We start from the raw sequence: 18,819 nt of genomic DNA on the forward strand, positions 1-18,819 counted from the left end.
TTTGAAGATATCAGCCATTCTCTCCTGTCTTTACTTTTTATTTATTTATTTATTTATTTTTTACATTTTCCCAATATAGAACTGCTGGAAAATCTGTCAAAGTTTTCCACTATTCGTGCCAAAAGTGATTTTAATAATATATTAATAAAATATAAAATATGTTTCTTACAAATTTAATAATTTTCTTACCTTTTAAAAGTGATTCTAAGTTTTGGTGTAGCCTTCTTGAACTTTAACTTTCAATAGAAAGACACAAAACTTTTTTTTAAATTTAGGACTGAATTTTAAATCCTTTGAGGAAATTAGGCAATATTGCTTTAATAATGATGTGCGGGCAGCCCCTGCATAAATTCTGATTTCACTCTAAGCAACTTAAATCTTTAGCTTTAACTGATAAGAACGGAGACAGCAGTTAAACTGGTGTTAACATTTTCCATGTGTCCTCAACAGACCGTTCCCTTCAGTGCCAGCCCTTGCTGTGTGTTGATTGATAGAAGCTGACTTATCTCAAAAGTGAGAAAATGAGAAATTACAGTGGCTTTCAACATAAGTAATACATCTTAAATAATATGTGGTGAAGTCTTTGACTGCACCACAGCATGCACCACCTCCCAGACTAATGATATAGCTGGATATATATAGTCTGGCTGGTTGTAAAGTCCAGTCAGGTTTTTTATACGTTAACAGTCTTCCGACTTCTGTGAGAAGGTTGTGGGCTTGTTCAGAGGCAGAGCTGTTGGCATTGTCTAAAACAATGTCAGAATGTGTGTGATGGAAATCTTTGTAGGCAATCACGACCAAACAGTTGGAATAGTCTTCACACGCTGTTTGGAAAACACATAATGGTCTTTTCATGCTTGTTGGAGCAGTAAAAAAAAATGGCCCTGGTGACTTCAATCATTTGTCAAAATGCTGACAGAGAACTACAGTGAGAAACTCACTGTATCTGCTGCTCCTGCATACTTTAATAGTGCTTAGAAAGTAGGTACTGAATTTTATTTTTGAATGAACCGTCACCTCATAAACTTATCATCACACAGATCTGAAGGGCTGCAGTGCCACAAAAGCCCAGTAATACTATAAATACTAATATTACATTTTATTATTATGCCACTTTTGGCCTGTATGGTTTTAATAAAGGTTTTTTGCTTTTTTTAAATCTTTTTGATGTCACTTTTATCTTGTAATGTTTCTTATAAACATAACTGCAGCTTTACATGCTTGCAATTAATGTGTGATATCATCTTTACATTTTAGTTTACACTTTAAAAATATATAAATACAGATTCAAAATACAAGAAACCAGATCACAACTGTTTCCATGCAGGTTTTCCATATCAACTTAAATGAATTAATGTGAGGTTTCAACTTGTTGATGTTTTAAGTTTTAAGTTTTAATATACTGTATGTATTTTATTGTCATATGGAAGTGATTGTGTTGTGAGTGCATGTAATGCATTATTTTCAGTAGTTGCACACATGAATTTCATTGTACTGCTGGTATAATGACATTTAATATTTCTACTATTCTATTCTATTCTATTCTATATCTATAATATGACAGTGATATGTACACAACTTGTTTCTGCTGCCCCCAAATGGACAAAAAAAAATTGTAGTTATTGCAGTTTTAAGTAATAATGACCAGCAGGGGGCGACTCCATTCAAAAAATAATAAATCAGATTATATGAAAGTCAAGTAGGGAGAATGAGCCAACTTCTTACTTACTTATTATCTCAGTAAACATTTTCCTAATGAGTTTACCTGAAAGTTCCTTGTCCGGTTGTACAAGTTTAATGACTTTATCGAGTCGGCTGTTTATTTTTGCACCTAGCTCCACCCTCTCGTCCAAATATGGTCACCTCTGGCTCCAAAAGGAAAAAACCCCAAACCCCTAAGATGGCTATGGCCACAAGGCCAAACTCCAGGCTTCCAACACAGTCCACAAGCCAATGGGGGATATCGCTCCAGCTATGTCCATTTCTTTTATACTGGCTTTGTTCGACCACAGCCACTGTTTGTGGTCACATGTGCATTTTGTTTCACCTGAAACCTCAACCAGCAATGACGTCACAGGGTCGTGAAGTACATCACAGCAGCAAGGTGAGAAGTTTTTCAGACTTTGAGGACATGTTAAGTTACTTTTTAAAAGGCTATTAAAGGTAATATCTTAGCAAACAGTTGCCTATTTACCTACGCTATTTACACATACAACAGGTAGCAACAGCTTCTAAGTTCATTCTAAGTTCAATATTCACTCTTTTTTGTTGGTCTGTTTTGACAACTCCTTCAGGTGATTAAATGGTTCTTTAGCTTCCAAATGCTCCACTGTGTTCACATTATATGGTTTATATTGTACAGAAAACAATTATGCAGAAAACCCTCTTTCAGACTTTATTGTGATATTGTGTTGTTTTTATTATGATGCATAGATGTGCAGTATTGCATTAGAAATTGAAGCTTTCTCACATATGCAGTGATCAGCATCCACAGTTCTGCACATGTCCTCATGCTGAATTACTTTCTCATTCCTGAGCGTTCAAATCCCAAATCTGACATCTGTCAGAGGAGGCAGGAGCAAAGGCTGAAAAAGAGGACATGTAATTGCATAACCATGCAGTATTTTAATCTTCTTCACCTTGGTGATGGCATTACATCAAATAACTTCACTCAGGCCAGTACTTTTCTGGCGCTTGAGTCTGGCCTCATGCATGGGCCCCAGAGAGCAGCAGAGCAGGTGTCTCCAGAAAACCTCCCAGCGTTTCACTGACAGTCGGATGTGTTGGTGGGGCCCACGGTTTCTTTGCCTGATGGACGAGGTTGCGGAGCCGAGCCCTGGAAGAAACAGACACTGCATACATCAGGATCTCATTACTGGCTTACTGCACATATACACTGTGTCATATAAAGTTTAGGCACTGGGATATGTTGTCACTTTTTCTGCCTTGTACTTTTTTCCTACAGCCAAGAGCCTAATGCATGCATTCAGAAAAGTTGAGCACATTATCTCTTTTCATGACATTCCAGCATGCAGGCATCCCAAATTACTTAATCAGATTTAGCGCCTTATTTACTAAAGACTGAAAGCAGCTTTTTCCAGGTCAGAGTTCTTCCTGATCTTCACAGACTGTTTGATCAAATGCAGTCACTCAGAGTTTTCCAGTCAACAAATGTTGCTGACTGAGCAATCTGCTCAAATCATTTGCATCAAACGGGTTGTGCAGCTGCATTTGTGTTCCAAACACGGCTATTCTCTATTCTTGGCTAATCTCACTCTCTCTCTCTCTCTCTCTCTCTCTCTCTCTCTCTCTCTCAAAACTGTTTTAATATTGCCTGCATATCTGTTACTGTGTCACACATTGTACTATAATGAATGCATTTCCTGCATTATGAAAAAAAATGCTGGATGTAGGCTTTCTCACGGTCAGACCCAAAATGTTGAATGTTGAGAAACGTCTTTCGAGTTATTACCCTAAAGAGTTGTGTAGAGGGGTTGAATTAGTGTTAATTTGTTTCGGGGCGAAAGGAGTCTATTGACGCAGAATGGCTCATAAATCACACTTATGCAGTGATTTCACTTAATCCTCGGTGCATTCTTTATGCAGCATGCTCATCCAAATCGCCCCTGTGTTGCAGAGCCAAAAGTATACTTCTTCCTGGCTGAAAGATGTTGGCTTTGGCCCGCTGCATCAACCTGATTCAGTCTTGACTGAAAAATGTCAGCTGCAGCCACTGATTTTTATAAGAGTAAGCGATTAATTTAGAAGTAAAGGCATCACCTATTAAGAATTTGTTCTGCACTCCTAATAGGGTGAGAGATTTTCGAGATTAAAGCGGATGTTTTGGTGCTGAGTTGGCCAGCTATCCCACATGTCAAAGAAGCATGTAGTCCAGCTTCATTACATCTGGTCTTTAGTTTGATCTAGCAAGGAAGCTTTTTCAAATTATTTTTATAGCCTCTCTGCTTGATTTAACAGTGGGCGATAAATAAGAGTAGGGGGATGTCACGCAACAAATGTCAAGAGCCGGACTCAAACTCACGACATCACTCTTATATGGTATCCAGTTGCCTGCTGTACCAAAGAAGGGCCCTAGAAGGGCAACTTTAACAGTAACACATAACTCATTTAATGAAAGCTGACATGTCTTGGAAAGAGGTAAGTTCTTGTGGTGAGGTGCCCCCCACCAAACACATTTTTAAATCCAGTAACCTCATATCAACTGCACTTTTCCACTAAAGAGCCAGTGAAATGTGAATGAGACATTCTCCTTCCTGGCTACCCACACTGGGTAGGAGGCACGCTGATGGTTAGTCGTTTCTGTTCAACAACCAATTTAAAGACGTATGTTTTTACTGTGATTTACATTTTCCATTTAACAGTCATGTACTGGCCTCCAGCACATGTTGGCTGCAGCACGTTCTGCAGTGCTCCAGCTCAGGCTTTTCTAGGAATACATCCATAAAACAGTCAGATATTGAATTGTAATTTCAGAATTACTTTGTTTTTGTGCATCTGTTGTACATTTATCTATCTATCTTCACATTTAACTGTTTATGATTATGCAATAACATGTCTCCTTGAAACCAAAGGTTTGGGATGCACAATTTAAGTCCCCCTCAAATCAGAAATACTCCTCTTTTTTTTCACGTTCGGTTTCACAACATCTGCGGATTCTCTGTTCTCAGCATAAATCTGGGTTGAACACATCATGCAAAAGCACATTGTTGTGACATCACCACTTTTGTTGCAAACCAATATGGTCCAATATGCAACTTGCACAAGTGCGATGTGAAAACTTGAAGTTCCAGCCCATGTGTGCTGTGAACAGATTAATCAGTGAAGAATGAAATGTCTTGCAGTCAGCAGTTAAGATTTGAAAGGTAATCTTACAGATTTGTTGTCACAGCCCCTAGAAAATGGGTTATGTCTTCTTTTGATATTTTCTTGGTAAGATTATAATTTTTTTTATTTAAAAAAATAGACAAATCCAAAGCAAATTATTTTTTATTTATCTTAAACACATCTGGAATGTAAACTTTCATTTTATAGTAATAAAATCAGCACATGATAAAGCACATATCTCTAAAGATACTGAGAGCATAACTCTGGATTACAACAATAAAGAAGTAAATACTTTACAATCCCTAAAAAGAAGAAATGCATTGTTACTTTTAAATGCATGTATCAACCAAGTATTTATTCTCTGTTCTACTACTTTGTCTACTGAAACAAACAGAATGTAACCTGACTTAAATATACCAAATGTAAATGATCTTACTTTATGTGTCACAACAGCTTTACTCTCTCCATCTCACAAAGTCAAATAAGCATACGTTTGACGATTCTAAACCAGTCTGATGAAGGTGTTTGACAAATGGTAGCATGAAAGGGAATTTGACATACATCAATGTTGACTTTGGCCACTTTGTGAAGGTGCTATGGGATTTTAAATAGTTCAGTTCAGCTAACAGTACTTCATCACTTCTGAAGCTACAAAGTGACTTGCACATACTAAACTTTACTGAACATTATTCCCTAAAGACCCTTTACACTCTTTGTCTTTGGTTTTTGAACATAAAGAGCTTCCTGAGCTACTTTACTGTATGTGTGGACCTCTGCAGACAGACACGTCCTCTCTTCAAGGTTATTTGGTCGTAAAGGACATGAGAGCTGAAGCGTTATGGGACCTGTAAAAAGAGAGCTTGGAAACACGTCTCAGCAACCCCCAAAAGTGGAACGGTCACGGGACCTCATTGACCTCCTTTCAGGGGTCCCTGGGTTACAAAGAAAAATAATCAAACACAGTTTGGTTTGGAATGGAAATTCCATAAAGGTAACATATCAAAACATGCTTGTTTCTTTTCAGACAAAACAGAAAATACATGTGCGCACAATAAAAAGTCAAAAAGATTTGTCATTTGCAGTTTTTTTTTCATCTCAGGGAGCTGTGTTCAATGTATCTTTATTTCCCTCTGGAGTTGGCAATAGGAAATTGTTTGAGATATTCTTCTTGGGGGAAAAAAATTGAAGCAAGCATTAAAATTAAAATTCTGAGTTTGACATCAGTCAGGAAAGGTATTGAGTGCAGCTGTCTGCCCTATCTTACTTTCAGATGAGGAATGGGTCTTAATTTTCTGTAAGAGGAGAATGTCTATATAACTCAGTGTTTCCATGAGCCATGAACTCAAACTGTTATAGTTCACTGTGAAAAACCTTATTGATGCCCGAGTGCTTGACTCACTTGATTGTGACTCTTTCTCTTTCTGTGCCTCTAGAAACCTCTAATTTTGAGAAAGTGTATTATTTAGTATGTTTAATGTTACAAAGTCAGATAATATATACAGTATATAGTTGTTTTGGAGTCATTAAGAATCAACATCTAACTTATGTTGCAGTGTTTGATTTCAGTAACACTTTTAGCTTACTGTGAATAATAAAAAAAACAACTTCAGTGATGCTTACTTGATTTTTTACTTCATTAATTTTGAAGCCAACTGTTTCTCTAAAAAAAAATACTTTTTCTTATGCACATACAATGTATCACCAGCAGGGGGTACTGTCCACCAAGACAGCTGTTTACCAGCTGTAAAGTCCTCAACATGATGGCTACACATTAAACAGAGCTGTGTAACCACTGTTGTTACCTGAACTTAGTCGAAATTAAATAAATAAGTCACATTATTGCTCAGACTTTGTTCTTTTTACTGGCTTTGTGACACTTTTATTGCGTTTTTTAGGAAAAGTATTTTGCGCATGTGTCCCACTCCCAGTTTGACATCCTCGTGCGTTTCCTGATACCAAATAAAGGCAGCGCAGAGAGGAAGAAAATATAAGGAGGTCTCACTTGGTGCCAGTTTGTGGAACCATGAAACGAGTTTATGCCATTCTGATGAAATTCGGGTGAAAACATTGGACTTAATGTAGGTAATTAACAAGGGATGTGTCATGGTAATATCAATAAGTTAACAGTTTTACCCTTTTGCCAGTTGTATCTCCTCTTAAAAAAGTGTACTTGGGCCAAATAGTCAACAAATATTTGTATCGGATTGACTATAGCGCTTTTGCAGCTACAGTCATGGAAAAAAATATTAGTCCAACATTTTTCTTCAATTTCTTGTTCATTTATAGAACAAAGATCGTTTATATTTGACAGGATGAATAAAAAAAATAAATGAGGAAAAACATCCGCTATGTTGCCATGGTGACCGATATGCATTCTAACAACATACAGTCATGAAAAAAAAATATTGGAGCACCCTTGTTTCCTTCCCTTTATTGTTCATTTTATTGCCTGGTACTACTAAAGGTACATTTGTTTGGACAAATATAATGATAACAACAGACATAGCTCATAGGAGTTTAATTTAGGAGCTGATATCTAACCATTTTCCATGGTTTTCTTGATAATAACCAAAATCATTTTAAAGTAAACCATGAAAAATGTCTAGATATCAGCTCTTAAGTTAAACTCTTATGAGCTGTTTTTGTTGTTGTCATTATATTTGTCCAAACAAATGTACATTTAGTAGTACCAGGCATTAATAGACTTTATCACAATCATCTTGCCTTATTTCACCATGCATTATGTTTTTATTTATTCTATATCATTTTATTCTTCATACCATTTCATTTTATATGCCTCTTACATGACTTCATTACCTCTTTTATTGAGTTTAAAATTAACAATAAAGTGTAGAAAACAAGGGTGCTCCAATATTTTTTCCATGACTGTATGTTGTTAAAGTGCGTATCGGTCACCATGGCAACATAACGGATGTTTTTCCTCATTTAATTTTTCGAGTCATCCTGTCAAATACAAGCGATCTTTGCAGCCCGCCCGGCTCCACTCCTTTCTGTTGTGTGTTTGAGGAAACACGCAGTACAGCACCGTCTCCATCCTCGGGTCCAGGCGTGGCTTTCAGATGGGTGTGGTTTCTTGTGAAGGAAGTTTTCTTTCGGCAGTAACTTGACTGGCGAGTCGGCAACACATGCTGGTTGAATCTTGACTGAAATCTGCTGAAGAAGAACAAGAAGAAGATTAACTCGAGTGGAATGGACATACAGTAAAGACTGTTTTTTATGTGCCACCTTTGAAAGGTTAACGGTCTCTGGAACAGGGGAGCTGTGTGATCAAGGTAAATGTCACGTGTTTCAGAATAATTTTAGGTGTGTGTCTGAGTTTTATGTTTTTATTGGTGACTAACAACTTGATCTTTATCACACTCATGTATGTTAGGAATAACATTTGTTCTAATTTGTTTTCAATCTGAGCTCTCTGATTTGTTCCATTGCATCTCACCTTTCACCTAATCCCATGTAAAGGCTGCTTGATGGTTGTAAATGTGGTTGTTTGTTGTCATGTATAACTACTTTAGAGACTGGCATGCCTTTTTGGTGGTAAGCCATAAGTGCTTCTTAGTGCTGGGTGTGTAAAAGGGAAATGTGATCTTCCTACTAGCTGCTTAATTACAGTATGATTGACCTGACCTTTCAGAGCAGGTTGATCCAATAACACATGCATAACCGATACTGCCTTGACTTTTAAGAAATGTCTTAAAAAAACAACAGTTATTGCATGGCCTTTGAAAAGTTGATGATATAGTGCCCCATATCTATGCAAAAGTCCCTGTCAGGAATACATTTTCACCCTGTAATCTGCCGTTTATGCACAGTCCAGCTCAAAGGCTCCATTCAGCCGATGAAACCAGAAAGTCCAGTCAAAGGAAAGCTTTATGTTAGAGTGGGCTGGCTGCTGTGTGAACAGTTGCTGTCACACCCCGGGGCAGCACTAGCTGATATCACTGTCTGGCAGCTGAATGACGAAATGTGTACTTTCAAGTCAGGTGTGTCAAATGCAGCAGTGGTTGTATTTTAATTATTTCAGTTGTGCAACTTTTCACAGAAGGATGGGCCTCTTGCAGCTGCTGAAATCCCAGTTCTTGAGCCACCTGATCATCTGCTATGTCTTCCTGGTCAGCGGCCTCATTATCAACCTGCTGCAGATCTGTACTTTACCTCTGTGGTGGGTCAGTAAGCAGCTGGCCCGCAGGCTCAACATCAGACTGTCGTACTGCGTCAGTAGCCGTAAGTACTGTTCTTACTCTCTGCCACATAGATGATGCTGAACCGGTTGGTGCTGTTTTTGTTAGCGAATGGAATGAAGAAATCATTAGTAACTTTGTTGAAATCATTGCACAGACTTAAATATTAGATTAGACTGTTCACATAACTTTCACTTATTGATCCTTAGAGTTGGTAGCTCTCCTGGAATGGTGGTCCGGGACTGAATGCACGCTCTATACAGACCCAAAGAGTTATCAACTGTATGGGAAGGAGAATGGAATTGTGGTTCTCAATCACTGCTATGAGATAGACTTCCTGTGTGGCTGGACCTTCTGTGACCGGTTCGGAGTTCTTGGGGTAGGAGAAAAAAATCCCTAAAATCTCCATGTTTGGGTTTTTTCCATTCAGTTCCTTACATGCTTTAAATGTTCATCTTTTCCCAGAGCTCAAAGGTGTTAGCCAAAAAGGAGTTGAGTTACGTACCTATTATTGGCTGGATGTGGTACTTCCTGGAGATAGTTTTCTGCAAGAGGAAGTGGGAGGAAGACCGAAGGACGGTGGCACAGAGTCTTCAGAACCTGCATGATTACCCAGAAAACTTTTGGGTAAGTTTGTGCTGAAATGAACATGTTGATATCACAGAGCTGTTTTGAATAATCCCATTAATAAACAATATGGTTTCCTGGGGCTAGTTCTTGCTTTTCTGTGAAGGAACACGCTTCACAGCACAGAAGCACCAGGTCAGCATGCAGGTGGCTGAGAGCAAAAATTTACCCAAACTGAAGCATCATCTCCTGCCCAGGACCAAAGGATTCTGGGTAACCGTCCAAAACCTCAGAGGAACTGGTGAGTGTTCCTCATTGATGGTGTTTACATGTGGATACAGATAAACATCAGACACTGTGTGGATGTCGTTGTCGAAGGATTTGCAAATCAAATGAGTTGTACAGTTATTTATTGCTGTGTGTTTTGTCTTGTGTAGCTGCAGCCGTTTATGATTCCACACTGAACTTTAGAAACAATGAGATGCCAACCTTGCTTGGAATTCTTAACGGGAAGAAATATCATGCAGATTTATATGTGAGGTAAGAAGACATGTTTTTCTTGCATTTCATTTCCTGTTTGCTGGTGTAATCATTGATATCTGTAGGATCTGACTTCCCCTCTTCCTTGCAGGAGAATCCCACTGGAGTCGATCCCAGAGGATGAGGCAGAGTGTGCTGCTTGGCTGCACAAACTCTACCAGGAAAAGGTAAAAACGCTGGACATGGACATGGCTTACAAAGCTCAAACTTAGCCATGTTCTTCTTTTTACAACTTTGGTGCTGAGTTGTGTTTGCATAAATGTGCCTACAGGACAGCTTTCAGGAGCACTACACACAAACGGGGCGTTTCCCTGGCCCCACGGTGAGCACCCCAAACAAACCCTGGGCCTTGATCAACTGGCTTTTCTGGGCCTGCTTGCTCGTCTACCCGCTAGGCCTGCTAGTCGCTCAACTGATCAGCTCTGGATCGATGCTGACCATCTTGGCTTCTGTGGCTCTCTGCTCTGCAGGTTGGTTTCAAGCATTCATGTCAGAGTCTCATGTTTGAGTAAAAAAAGCCCTACTTTCAGTTTAACCAGCTCCTTTTTGTCCAAATGTTCCATAAAGCAGCAGATATGCCAACTCAAATGTAAGTCCCCTTTTTTGGAAAATGTGATTTTTCTTTTTTTGTCTCGGGCGCATGTCCCTAACAGTGTTCAGGAGTGTGCTCACTCTACAAAGTTAAACATTACATTACACTATCTGAATAGCTTTCATTGAGTTGTTAAGTGGAGAAATGGTTTCTCTAACAGCATGGGTTTGTGAGGAGCATGTTACAGTTTCCACAAAAAAATAAGCACCCCTGTTTGTGTTTCAGGGTAAAATGACAAATTTTGTTTAAACATTTATTTAAAAACTGTCTGTTAAATTTGACCTTAATTTCAGATTTCCTCTTGACATGGTGTGTGACAAATGAATCCATGTCACTATGTTCTGATCCTGAAATCTCCATACTACAAGGAGTAAAATTATTAAATAAAAAGAGTACCTTACAACTAAAATAACCACTTCCACCATTTCTTTGTAACTCATTCAAATAATATTCTGACTGTACCCTTTCTGAATCTTTCTTTCACAGCTTCACTGGGAGTTCGGTGGATGATTGGCCAGACTGAGATCGGCAGAGGCTCCAACTATGGGAATAAGGAGGTTCCTCTAAATAACAACTAAAGACTCCTGCTCAGGGCTGCTTTTTTTGCACAGTTCCTCATCTGCAAGCTGCTGCCAGCAGCAGCAAAACATGTAAACACCGGTCTGACAGGACTGGTCTGACAAGTGCAAACCTGCTTTAAAGCACAGTGCAGCCTCGCACATGCACTTTGCTGCAGAAGCTTAAGATGTAAGAACATGAAACTTGAGCGTGGTGGGCAGCGATTTTTGATAAACTTAAGATAAGAATATGAGGCAAGAGGCGTTGCTCCGTTGTCCTGAAATCAAAGTGCAATTATTTGATCAGTCAACAAACATTTCTGCTGATAAGTCAAACTGGAATTAACCAAGCTTAAAATGGTCTACCTCTTTGATTGTAATGTAAAGCACGAATGGAATTTTAATGTTGGAATTAAATACATTTTGCTTTTAAAAAAACATTTGTTTAATATAAGTGTTGTTTGTACCTAGCAACAGGAAGAAAAGCAGAAGTGGTGTTGTGTGTCAGCGTTTGTTTTTGCCTTACTTTACTTGACAATTCATAAGAGATAAATACTATGACTAGAAGATTATTTGTGAAGCAGGAGGGCTTTAAAAATACACGCTGAAGCAATACCTTCCTCTCAATTCTACATAATTGTAGGATAATACCCATGCTTCTGCAGACTGAAATAAAAATGAGGAAAGAATCATCATCTGAGTTGCAAGTCACTTCCATGTGGTTTTAATAAAAAAATATACTGCACTGTTATCAGTCACTCCAGTCATTAGAGACTGAACAAAATCATCACATTGTGAAACAGAAGATTACTGGTAGAATTTATTAAGCAGTATTATGTTCAAATACGAAACTGTCAAAACTTGCATGACATACCCATCACTCGGAGTACACGAGGCCATACTTGCATTATAAAGACATTGGTTGATGGACATTCATTGAAAAAAAAAGAAGTAAAAGTGAGCCCTGTTGGTGCACAGTTGTCAGGAGCACTAGACACAAAGTGGTCCCTCCATGCCATACAACATATTGCAAAGCTCATTTCATACTACACCTATATTAACCCTTTATCAGGCAAATAACTATATTTGGTAACTTCAGGTAGTATTTCGAGAAAAAGTTGCAAATTTACCAGATAAAAGTGGCAAATCTACAAGAAAAGAAGTCGCATATTTACGAGAAAAAAAGCAACTTTTTTCTCACAGATTCACCACTTTAAATCTCATAAATTACGCTTTTTTTTTTCTCGTAGATTTGCCACTTTAACCCTTAATAGGCATTGAAATACTTGCAAATTCCAAATTTCAACCCTAGAGAATATTGGAGGATATTACATACTGCCAGAATGTGTAAAAAAAACCATACGAAAATTATATTTTGAGAAAAAAGTTTACGAGATTAAAGTGGCAAATCTATGAGAAAAAATGCGTAGATTTATGAGATTTAAAGTGGTGAATCTAAGAGAAAAAAGTTGCTTTTTTCCCACTTTTTTCTCGTAAATCTGCGACTTTTTTCACACAGATTTGCCACTTTAAATCTAGTAAATTTGCAACTTTTTTCACGAAATATTACCTGAAGTTACAAAATATAGTTCTTTGCCTGATAAAGGGTTAAAGAAGGTTCATTATTAGGTTTCTCGCAGTGGTCACCCCTGAGGTATGTCCCCTATTCACAATAAGCACTACAGTGACAAGGAGGTAAAATACAAAAAAAAAAAAGGAAAGCTGCACAATGAAGATAAAAGTTAAAACATAATTGTGTAAACTAACACTTGACCTCATTCATGTGTGTCTTCATGATAAGACAGGTTATCTCTCACATGTCTTATCTGTTGATGGTATTGCAGGTTATCTTTGAATCTGCCTTGGGGTAGTATTTTATTTTGTATGCTTAATAAAGTAAATAAGGAGTTCCTTCTAAACTCATTCGAACATAGACTGTAGACTATGAAGCTGGATTTGAGGGATAGCGATGTAACTTCAGTTCTAACCCTGGGTTTTTTTGGTATCACAAAGGTGGTTCTCTTTTAATCTCACAATGGCAACTCATGCTGAGAAGCTTATCTGGTTGGGACCAAGTCATGTTCTAGATAAGAGATCAGAGTTGTGTAACATAGCTGCATTTACAATAGAGTTGTGTAACATAGCTGTATTTACAGTAGAATAGTTCAGTGAGAACTACTCTACTGTAATTGCAGTGTGCAGTTTGTAGTTCTCTGGACATTTGACCACAGTCTCTGAAATTACTCTCCTGTAAAATAAGGTAGCATACATTAAATACAATAGACAAATGGTTTGTTTTTGTGGATGTCACGTATGTATGTGATATCTGGCAAGAATAAACAGAGAGATTACAATAAAAAGTTTTTTTTAAGATCAGGAAATAGTGATAGCCATACAGTTTTTGTTGCCTTTCATTGCAACAAAAAACAACAACAACTAACATGCAATAAACAAAATATATACAGTATATACCAAGGGTTAAGTGGAAAAGAAATTATGTTGTGAAAAGGCTTGAAGGCTCTGGGGTGCTTAGGAGTTTGTATGAATTGCTGCATTTCTTTTATAAAAAAACTTAATTTTTTTTAAAATTGACTCTAGTGGGTGTGAAATGTTAACAGCCTTGTTTAAAATATAGTGTTTTTCTGTCATCTCTGACCATATTATGCTTTGATACGTATCAACAGACTATAATGAGGCCATTTTAAGCATTTGTCAGCATTTTAAAATTTGACCATTTTTGACAAAAAACAACATGCTATAGTATGACTTTTTGTTTTTTCTCCAAATTTTGGACATCCATTATTATGGGGTTTATTATATTATGCTCTAATATGTATCAACAAACTATGATTGGGCCATTTTTAGCAATTTAAAATTTGATAATTTTGACAAAAAAACTACATGTTATAGTAGGACTTTTAAAAAAATTGTTTTATCTCCAATAATATGTTTTTTGGTCATTTCTGACCAACTTATTCTCTAATATGTAACAACACACTATACTTGGGCCATTTTTAGGCATTTTTAAAATTTGACCATTTTTGACAAAAAACAACATGTAATGTCATTTCTGCATAAATTATATGATAATATGTGTCAACAGACTATAATTGGGCAATTTTAAGCGTTTTAGGCATTTTAAAATTTGACAATTTTGGACAAAAAACAACATGCTATAGTATGACTTTTTGTTTCTTCTCCAAATTTTGGACATCCTATAATATGGTGTTATTTCTGTCATTTCTGACCATATCACGCTCTACTATTTATCAACAGACTATAATTAGTAAGTAATAATAAGTAATAATAAGTAATAATAAGTAATAAGAAAACCACATGCTATAGTAGGCCTTTTTTTAATTAATTTTTTTTACCTCCAATAATATGTTTTTCGGTCATTTCTGACCAAATTATGCTCTAATATGTAACAACAGACTGTATTTTTGACAAAAAACATGGAATGTGTCATGAACATTAATGACACTTTGAAGTGACATTAACGCTCATGATACTTGTCATGTCATGTTTCTGACAGGCTTGTGTGACTCTTATGTAGACACCTTCAAAATAAAGTGTTACCATATCTTGCTTAAGTCACAAAGGCATGTTCAAAAAATTGCCTAAGTCGTTTATTTCTCTTAAGTTACATAATTTACACACAGTGTTATTACTATGCCAATAGCCATCCTTTGTTATACCTTTTTGAGTTAAATTATCAATAAATGTCATATGTTACACTTTTGGTGAAGTGTTTTGTGTTTCCTGCAAAACTTGAAAGGCGATTATTTTAACAGGGTGATGATATAAAACTACAAATCCTATGAGAAAACCAAACCATGTGGCAGTCTCAGACTTATTTTTACAATTTGGTTACTTACATAGCCATAAAAGCTTGCCAAAACTGTCTTCTTATGTCCTTTTTTCTTTTTAGTAATTATGAGTTTACAGACCCCCTCCTCCCTGCAATTGAATCCTACTTCATCATTTTGGCTGTTGTCAACATGTGTTGGTAATTTGAAGCATCTTAAAGACAGATGTAAGAACAGATGCCCAGTGACAAGAACAACAAGGATGATTCCTTCAACTGCAGCTGGAAAGCATGTCCCCAGAGCTGTTTTTGTGGGCCTGGAGCCAACTGTCATTGGTAAACTAATTATAAAATATAGTTACTGTTTGATTTTAGTAAGCCAGACCCTTTAGTATTTTTTTTTTAACATTCTTTTTATTCAAATTTTTCAAAAATATAACAGTCCAGCACAATACACATACAGATAGTATAAAATATGTAGCAAATCCTAAAAACGTCCACAGCAATGATCTCGAAAGTCCTTATTAGGTCTTTCATTTCAGGCAGTTGCACTCGCAGTTCCAAGATAGTCCATCACTTTGCCAAACTTTACTGTAAAGAGATCCTTCTTATCATTTATACAAAATCTTAGTCTTTCCAAAGAAATATAGTCTGATAACAAGGACTTCCAGAGATGTATTGAAGAAGGTTCATCTCCTACCCACCTTTAGTAATTTTTTATTCAACCTATTTCCTCAGATGAAGTGCGAACGGGGACCTACCGGCAGCTGTTCCACCCTGAGCAGCTGATCACTGGCAAGGAGGATGCTGCCAACAACTACGCCTGTGGACACTATACCTTTGGCAAAGAGATCACTGATCTGGTGCTGGACAGAATTCGCAAACTGGTAAGTTGCTTCACAGCAGGGGGGATGCTTTAATAATGAAGCCAGGAGCCTGTGATTAATTATTATTCATAATGACTGACGTATCAGGAAAGTGCAAACAGTGCAGTGCACGCAGTGCCATCAACTCAGATTAAAATCATGCAGTTCACCTTTGTGACACCAGAGGGCAGCAAATTATTTTCCATATAAAAAGTAGGTTCATTTTCTCACTTCTAATGGTATCCTATCCATTCAGATATTTAGCTTAAAAAATTTTCAGGTATTAAGACCTGTTTTTGAGATTTCTGTTATTGACAATAACTAACAGGAAGTTTAATCTCACCAAACAAGAAATACATTCTTTATTTTGTAGTTTGACTAGTTCATAGGTTTAATGTTTTTTTATAAAGGTGCCTGCAACAGCTGTCATACAAGACCTAAAAAAGTTAAGATAAAATAATTAACATTGACCCTGAGTTAACAATGACACAATAGGCCATGTATACATTTAAGCTTTATGTCAAATTAAGGTTCAATTGTGGCTTTGACTCTTCAGTTTACTGTACAGTGTCAGGTCAGTGTGAAGAGGCATTTTTTTTTATGTGAAGAACTTATGAAGTAATTTAATATTACTGTGTTATACTAGTTAATAAATAATTTGGTCTAAAGTGATTCTCATCATCTAAACAAGGGATGGGCAACTTGCTGGAGGGGCCCACAATTTTTAATTGACTACCACAGGGCTACATATCGGATTGTGCACTTAACCAAATATGATGAAACTGCAATTTTAATTATGTTTACAGTGCAGTAACTTAACATATTTCATGCTCAAATGCATGTATAACGGTATAAATAGGAATACAAAAGGTTTGTAGCAAATAAAAAATAACCACTTACTGTGATTTCTTTTTTTTTTCAGTGCAAGAACAGCAGACCAACATTAATTGCAAGAAGTAATTTTGTGCATTTTTACACAGCACTTTTAAGATTTCATGCTCAAATGCATGTAGTTGTATTGAGGGCCACTTCAAGTGAGGGTATGGGCCGTATGTGGCCCCCCGGGCCTCCAGTTGCCCATCCCTGATCTAAACTATCTTACTGGATTCTGCCCCCAGGCGGACCAGTGCACTGGTCTTCAGGGATTCCTGGATTTCCACAGCTTTGGCGGTGGCACCGGCTCTGGTTTCACCTCCCTGCTGATGGAGCGTCCAAGCTGGAGTTCGCCATCTACCCAGCTGCCCAAGTGTCCTCAGCTGTGGTGGAGCCGTACAACGCAATCCTGACCACCCACACCACCCTGGAGCACTCTGACTGTGCCTTCATGGTGGATAACGAGGCCATCTACGATATATGCCGCAGGAACCTGGATATTGAGCATCCCACCTACACCAACCAGAACAGGCTGATGAGTCAGATTTTGAACTCCATCACTGCCTCCTCCGTTTTGACGGTGCCCTTAACGTTGATCTGACAGAGTTCCAGACCAACTTGGTGCCATATCCACGTATCCACTTCCCTCTGGCCACCTATGCCCCTGTCATCTCTGCTGAGAAGGCTTACCATGAGCAGTTAACAGTGTCAGAAGTCACTAACGCCTGCTTTGAGCCATCCAATCAGATAGTGAAATGGGACCCTCGCCACGGCAAATACATGGCCTGCTGCCTTTTGTACCGTGGTGATGTGGTACCCAAAGATGTAAACGCTGCCATCGCCACCATTAAGACCAATCGCACCATCCAGTTTGTGGACTGGTGCCCCACTGGTTTCAAGATGGGCATCAACTACCAGCCTCCCACCGTAGTTCCTGGTGGATACCTGGCCAAGGTCCAGAGGGCCGTGTGCATGCTGAGCAACACCACTGCCATCACAGAGGCCTGGGCTCGGTTTGATCACAAGTTTGATCTAATGTACGCTAAGCGTGCTTTTGTTCACTGGTAAGTGGGCGAGTGTATGGGGTAGGGAGAGTTCTCTGAGGCCAGAGAGGACATGGCTGCTCTGGAGAAAGATTATGAGGAGGTTGGAGTTGAATCTGTTGAGGGTGAGGGTGAAGAAGAGGGTGAGGAGTATATGAAAGAACGTGAGGCCATTAGTGTAACAGTACAGGTAATCTCATTGCGGTTTTAAAAACATTCCAATTCCAATGTTTGTGCTGTAAAATGCTAGTTTGGCTATGTTCTTAATTAAGTTCCTGTGGCATATGAAGCTGTGCATCTGTTTGTTTAATCTTTATTACTTTGTTCTTTTGGGTGATGAATAAAAATCAGTAGTTCTTTAATTAGTCTTTCAAAATCTTGAAATTCTGAATCCAGCTGTAGACATAATTTTAAAAGACACCTGTATAACTGAGTGAAAATAGCATGCATGTTTTGCAGAAAGTCTACAGTACGGTCCATTTAAAATAATACATTTTGTAGTTTAATAACTAATCACTTTATTTTATTAAGACATACCTCACCAGTTTCACATTGATTTCTGCTTTCAGCATCTGTTCATTTTTACAGAAAACTGGAAAATATGTTAGTCATGCCATGGTGCACAATGAATAACTACCATACCACTTTAATCAAATAAGTAAAAAAAAATGTAATACTCCACTACATGGCAAAGGGCCTTTCTGCCTGCCTGCCCGATTCCAATGCTTTTGTACTGAAATACGACTTTGGTTAAATTAAGAATACAACTTCTGAAAATGTAAGTTTGGAATATCCTAAAACTGTCAGTTTGGGTCTTATGGCATAAAGTTGGGTCTGATCTTTATAAATCCTGATTTTGTCTTTTAGTGAGAAATGAAAATCCAGGCTATTTGATAGAAATATGAGGAAAAACCTGCACAACAACGAAT

The 18,819-nt window shown here is 37.7% G+C and overlaps 1 protein-coding gene and 1 pseudogene across 2 annotated transcripts; both read left to right on the forward strand.

Moving 5' to 3' along the window:
* The first annotated feature begins 7,905 nt into the window (after window positions 1-7,905).
* On the forward strand, window positions 7,906-12,006 carry agpat4 (1-acylglycerol-3-phosphate O-acyltransferase 4 (lysophosphatidic acid acyltransferase, delta)). Of its 2 annotated transcripts, none has more exons than XM_059359414.1 (9): window positions 7,906-8,138; window positions 8,909-9,087; window positions 9,254-9,423; window positions 9,510-9,671; window positions 9,759-9,912; window positions 10,049-10,151; window positions 10,243-10,318; window positions 10,423-10,621; window positions 11,230-12,006. In XM_059359414.1, the coding sequence occupies exons 2-9, from the start codon at window positions 8,910-8,912 to the stop codon at window positions 11,319-11,321; spliced, it is 1,134 nt and encodes a 377-aa protein (XP_059215397.1). In that variant the 5' UTR covers window positions 7,906-8,138; window position 8,909; the 3' UTR covers window positions 11,322-12,006. The 2 variants fall into 2 exon arrangements, with proteins under 2 accessions (XP_059215397.1, XP_059215396.1); XM_059359413.1 differs by having other exon boundaries at window positions 7,908-8,138; window positions 8,906-9,087; window positions 11,230-12,005.
* Window positions 12,007-15,346: 3,340 nt separating this feature from the next.
* Window positions 15,347-18,101, forward strand: LOC131993893 (tubulin alpha-1 chain-like; annotated as a pseudogene).
* The last annotated feature ends 718 nt before the right edge of the window (window positions 18,102-18,819 follow it).

This window comes from Centropristis striata, chromosome 20 (assembly GCF_030273125.1).
Source record: "Centropristis striata isolate RG_2023a ecotype Rhode Island chromosome 20, C.striata_1.0, whole genome shotgun sequence".
Taxonomy (NCBI): domain Eukaryota; kingdom Metazoa; phylum Chordata; class Actinopteri; order Perciformes; family Serranidae; genus Centropristis; species Centropristis striata.